The 5,855-nt window shown below is 53.9% G+C and overlaps 1 protein-coding gene across 1 annotated transcript; it reads left to right on the plus strand.

Moving 5' to 3' along the window:
- The first annotated feature begins 3,969 nt into the window (after positions 1–3,969).
- NEUROG1 (neurogenin 1) lies at positions 3,970–4,488 on the plus strand. Its single transcript, XM_065690776.1, has one exon. It carries the CDS (start codon positions 3,970–3,972, stop codon positions 4,486–4,488), a length of 519 nt encoding a protein of 172 aa, XP_065546848.1.
- The last annotated feature ends 1,367 nt before the right edge of the window (positions 4,489–5,855 follow it).

Consider the following 5,855-nt stretch of genomic DNA (forward strand, 5'->3'; position numbering starts at 1 on the left):
TGGTTTTCCATCTATTTTTATCAGTCCTGCTGCATCGACCTGGGGTGAGCATCGACCTTTCCTCCTGCAAGGCATTGGGTCAAGCTCTCTGCTCTCACGGTGATGGCTTGGCCACCAGCCACACTGCCTCCCCAGATTCAGTTCCCCAAGCAGTGATGCTTATTTACTCTGGCCATGCTTTCAAACAGCAAGGGAGCAAAAAAGCAGTATTCTCCTGGTTGGTATGTTGTTTTGACACCCATCCCAACATTAGTTTGAGCTCCTGCGTGCTAATGTAACAAAACACAGAGTTTGGTGAGTTGTATTGACCTGCAGCTTAAGCCTTGAAAAATAATGAAGTATATCTAGCTTCTCTGAAGCATCTTCCAACTGCACGACCGGTTCTACTGTGAACCTCTCACCTCCATGCCTGGGGAGAGAAGTGGTGCCAACACTGCTCCAATGATCAGAATTCCGGTCAGTTTTGACACGTGAGGCTGATTTCTAATGTAGAGATTTATTCACCTTTTCAAGGTACAATAAACCCCTACCAGGGAATGGCATCTTCTCATGGACCACCTTCTTCCTTACTGGAAATGGAATTCCAGAGAGCAATGCTGAGCACTGACAGCCTTCGCTGTGAGTACTGCTGGCACCTGGGAGCCTTGTGGCAGCTTTCCTCCAACAGCCTTTCCTCCACCTTTATTCACTGATCCCTCTTTCTGGAGCCAAGCCATGAGCAGGACCCAAGGCATGATGTCCCAACACAAGGGCACAGGAGCCAGCTTCATGCTTGAGGCCCCACCAAGGCTCAGGAGATAAATGCACTGCAGGGAAACATGCCCACCGTAGCTCGCTGTGATTTCAGATGAGCAGTTGGTCATCCAAGGTAGTGAAGGGTGGGCAGACCCGGGTGTGCTTTTACATTTTCCATAGTCAAAAATGCCATTTGAATCATTTTCCCTCTTCTTTTTCATTTTCAAGCTCTATGAGGTGTCTCAAAGCAAATGGGATTTACGGCAAGCTTCCTTAGGGCTCAGAATGAAACTAATCACTCCCACGAGCCCATCTGAGCCTAGCCGCACTTACACCAAGCTTTAGATTCTAATATCAAAGGCTGAAAATCAGACTGAGGCAGCAGTGAGATGCTGGGAACGCATTCTGTGGTCCTGGAAATCAAAGGTCCTGTTTCATTTTGGGAATTCTTTCTTTTCCCAACCCTAGAAAAGTTCACAGAACTTCTGCAGCTGACTCCCATAGGAGCAGGCCCATAAGGTGTAAGAGCTATTATCTGTGCTGGCTGAATAATTTATCTGCAAAATTAGTAGACTGCCTGCGATAGAACGGGTTGAATTATTCATCGGGAATAAATTATCCGAGATATTTAGCACTTCTTTCTGTTTGCGAAGGCTTCCTGAAACAATTCTGGTTCCGTGAATGCATTCGTTATTCATAAGTACGCAGTGAATAGATTATGCAAACAAATTTCAGCCTATGGGTTGTTTGTGAAACAGTCACTTCAGCTCCGGCTATTCATGGCTGTGACTGATCACAGAGACACATGGTGCTCTCTCCCCTCCTTGATTGGAGCACAAACTTTTAAAACAAGAGAATAACAAATGACAAAGTGCAAATGATGGATAAGGACTAATGAATAATGCGCTTTCACTGCAAACCTGCAGACAAGTGACCGGTTGTGCCAAAGTCTGTGAAACTCGGGGGAATCATAAACATTTTAATGAATAAACTATTGACTGCTCAAAGACACCTCCACAAAAGGCAATAAAAGTGCTGCAGACGACACCAGAGTTTATAGCACCATATCCAAAGTGCACGGTGACAGAAGTTTAACACTTTTTGCCATATGCTTCCACAACCTTTACGTTTTGGTGCCTTCTGACTTTCTCCTGGTTCATGTTGGATACTCCACTGCTGATATCTGCCTGCTGACCGGCCGAGGCCTCTAACCTTGCCATCACTTAAGGACATGAGTAACTCAGTGAAGTGGAACTACTTAGCACAGAGAGTCATTTATGTATGCATGGGCCCTAAAAACATCAGCCTGATTGCAGGTCTGGTGATGGAGAGAGCTCAGTCCCTCGTGCCCAACAGCCCAGACCCATTAGGTGCTTATACTGCACATCCAGGCTCTGGAGCTGCATAAAGGTGTTAAAACACACTAAGTGAGCTGAGGCTGGAAGATTGTTTCTGGTTTGAGACTCGTTAATATTCATCACACAGAGCTCGCAGGATTGCTCACTTCTGTGCCATCTTCCTGGCACGCAGGAGGTTGGTCGGGGACGTTTGCTGGTGTCAGGGATCATCCTGAAGTGAGGAAGGTGGAAAGCAGAAGGAATAATGCTGATCCCAAACTCGTGTCTTGGGTTAAAGACTGGTTGTTATGAACTTAAAACACAGAGATGCATGCAATAACTTCCACTGTTGCTTTTCCCTGTTTACCAAAGGCATAGGAGGAAATCACAGGTGAGGGAATGAATCTACATTTGATGCAAGGGGAAATCATATAAACACATGTGAGTTCAGGTATAGAAGTGTAAAAATGGCTATTGATGGATGATGACACTGAAAACCTTTCAGAGAGGCAAGTACTTGAGTGCTGACAATGGGGCACTTACAGCACTGACAGTGGGATGCTGGAAGTGTCAGGATGAGGAAACTTTTTAGCCACGTATGAAACCGTGGCTTCCCGAAGAGCTAAACAGTGATACCTGGGCACTTTGTGGGGATTAGCAGAGGGAAGGAGAACTTCACAATGAGAACAGCACGGTTCTTTGTTTTTATCCGGAGATGAAGAGTTGCAGATATACATTCACACCACTGAAGTTTGCAAAAGGAGTGTAAATTGCGATTTTTAGCTTTTCTGAACACCTGCAAAACCCTTTCCAAAGTGAAGCACCCGAAAGCCAAAGCAGGTGTAAACACTCCCCTCTGAAACACCGGAGGGAGAAGACCTGTTACTTAAAGTTTGATCACTTCAGACCATATCCACTTTGACGGAGGATGCCCAGAACAAACTGCAAGGTGCAAAGAGAACCCGAAGAAATCTTGCACCAGGTTCTGGCTGCGGGACAAAATACGAGTCGTCCTTTTAAGTCCATGCCAAGTGCTTGTGGTCAGCCCAGGATAACTGCTATGGTTAGCGCAGACCAACCCCTTGTGGTTAGTCCGGGCTAACCCAGTGACCCCTCCACCTCCGCGCCCAGCACCGACCCCCCCCCCCGCCGCCCGGCTTTGTCCGATCACCGCCGTTCCTCTCCGCTCCCGCACACGGGGACAAAAGCGCGGGGAGGGGGGTCGGGGTGTCCCCCTCCTCCTGAGACCCCCCCCCCCCCCTCGCATCCCCCGGGGCCGCGGCAGATGCGCGGCTGGCCGCGGTAATTGCGGGCACGCTCCGGAGGGCGCGGCGCACGGGGCCGACCTGCCGCCTCGGCGCGGCCCCGCGGGGCGGCCACGGGGCCATTGTCCGCCCGGCGCTATAAGTACGGGCGGCAGCGCCGTCGTGTGCCAAAGCCGCCGCTCACACGAGCGGATCGCAGCCCGCAGCACTTCAAAGACAAGAGCGGTCGCGTGTCCCCCCCGCCCCGCCTCCCCCGGCGCTCGCTGGGCTTTTCTTTCCTCTTTATCTTTCTTTTTTGCTTTCCCGCAGCCGCGGAGGCGCGGGGCCCGCGCTGCCTCCCCCCGCAGCGCCAGCCTTCGCCGGTTTTGCCTCTCCCATCTCTATATTTTTATACCGTTATTTGCTGTCACTGCATCCCCGGGAGTGCCTTTCCATGTGAGTACGGGAGCGCCGGCACCTGCGCGGCGCGGTCCCGCCGTGCCAAGCACCGCCACCCCCAGTAGTTATTTCTCTATTTTACCCCTTCTCCCCACACCCCTTCCCCGGCCGCTTCGCACCTTTCCCTTCTTTACTCCCCCCGCCTTCCGCCCCGTCCCGCGCAGTGACGGCAGCTCCATGTTCTCTCCCGCAGGATGCCCGCGGACGCGGCCAGCAGCGGAGCGGAACCTCCGCGGGAACGGCGGCGGCGGCGCGGGCGTGCGCGGGCGCGCACCGAAGCGTTGCTGCACACGCTGAAGCGCAGCCGGCGGGTGAAGGCCAACGACCGCGAGCGGAACCGCATGCACCACCTCAACGCCGCCCTGGATGAGCTCCGCAGCGTCCTGCCCACCTTCCCCGACGACACCAAGCTCACCAAGATCGAGACCCTGCGCTTCGCCTACAACTACATCTGGGCCCTCTCCGAGACCCTCCGCCTGGCCGAGCAGTGCCTCCCGCAGCCCCCCGCCTTCCGCGGGGCCGCCGCGCCCCCCAGCCCCGGCAGCGACGCCGGTTCCTGGCTGTCCAGCGCCTCCCCGTCCGCCCCTTCGCTCTGCGCCTCCGCCTCCGGCCCCAGCAGCCCCGCCACCTCCGAGGACTGCGCTTACGCGCCCGCTGACGCCCTGCGCGGCTTCTGCGGGCTGCCCGCGGCCCCCGGCGCTCCCTGCCGCTAGGGCCGCCCGGTTCTCCCCTCCCGAGGGCTGCGGGTGATGGATAAGGGAGGAGGGGTCTCCCTCCGCTGCACTTTCCACCACCCTCCCCTCTCCATCCCTATCCCCCCCGACCCCCGCCTCGCCTCCCGTGCGCCTCCGAAAACCGGGATGAAAAGCGACAGATTTGCTGCCGCAGACGAGGTGAAAAGTCAATTTTACAATTTGTAGCTCTCCGGCGAAGAAAAACGAGCATGAAAATTTGGTTTGAACGCCCTGACAATGCCATGAAAAGGCTTAAGGGGCCGATGCGGCCCGGGGCGCAGCGCGGGGCTCAGCGCATCCCACACACCCCCCTCTTTTCCCCTGCCCGCACCCGGGGGCCCAGCACCGGCCTCGATGGGACCCCCCCAACCCCTCCCCGCCCGCCGGACAAGCGGAGGGTCTCATGCATTATAGATGCTGACCCCCAGCGCGGCGGCCTTGCTTTAGAGCAGGAGCAGACACGGGGTATTCAGCGACCGGGCCAGATAGCGGTTTAATTTATTCAAGATGTTCTTTCATATGAAAATTGTATTTTTGTACATAAAGAGCTTTATTCTATTATTATGCCTCTTATCAAAGTGGGGGTTTTGTTTTGTTTTTAAAAGAAATTGTACTTTACCCTGTAAATAAAAGTTTTAACGTTTGTACTGAATTTCAGCACTGCCTCTGCAGTTTTGTTTCCTAAGCCCACCAGAAGGGCTTTTGCTGGTCAGAAGGAGTCTGGGGTGGAAGGGAAGGGTTTGCCCCAGTATGAGCTGGTGTTTTGGACACCACACTGACCACAGACATGTGCAAACATCAGCTGGTCCTAAGTCTCATAGAGAAGGGATTTGACACCCGTGCAGGATGCACAGGCAGAGAGCAGTGCCAGTATTCAAGATTGCCCTTGCCACGGTTCATGAGAGGAAATGTTGGCGGGTTTGGGGCAAGGACAGGATGCTGGACCCTGGAACAGGGTGCAGAGCTCATAGCTTTGCCTAAACCTTCAGTGTTAGGGGAACTCAGCTGCCAGGAGCTGCCCTTTTTCCTCAAGGCACACGGTGGGATGGAAGCTCTGCCCATTTGCTTCCACGCAGGGAGAGGAGAAAGGGTGGCCAGAGGCCTTGGCACCAGCCCTGTTACAGCTCTGGCCCTCAGCTAGAGATTGGGGGTGCCAAGAAAGGCCCTCGCCTCCACGGAATCTTCTCCACTGTTGGGAAACCCCAACCTTTCCTTTCCCCTGCATTTGTGTGCAATGGGGGAGCCCTCTGACCCCCCAAATCCTACCTTGCCGAAGGGCTTTTATTCTCTACATCTCCCCTCTTCAGCATTGCTCACTACTCCCATATTGCACTAGGCACACAGAC

Source organism: Lathamus discolor, chromosome 10, assembly GCF_037157495.1.
Source record: "Lathamus discolor isolate bLatDis1 chromosome 10, bLatDis1.hap1, whole genome shotgun sequence".
NCBI classification, from domain to species: domain Eukaryota; kingdom Metazoa; phylum Chordata; class Aves; order Psittaciformes; family Psittacidae; genus Lathamus; species Lathamus discolor.

Coding starts and splice junctions, on each gene's coding strand:
- NEUROG1 (XM_065690776.1), top strand. CDS start 3,970: ATGCCCGCGGACGCGGCCAGCAGCGGAGCGGAACCTCCGCGGGAACGG.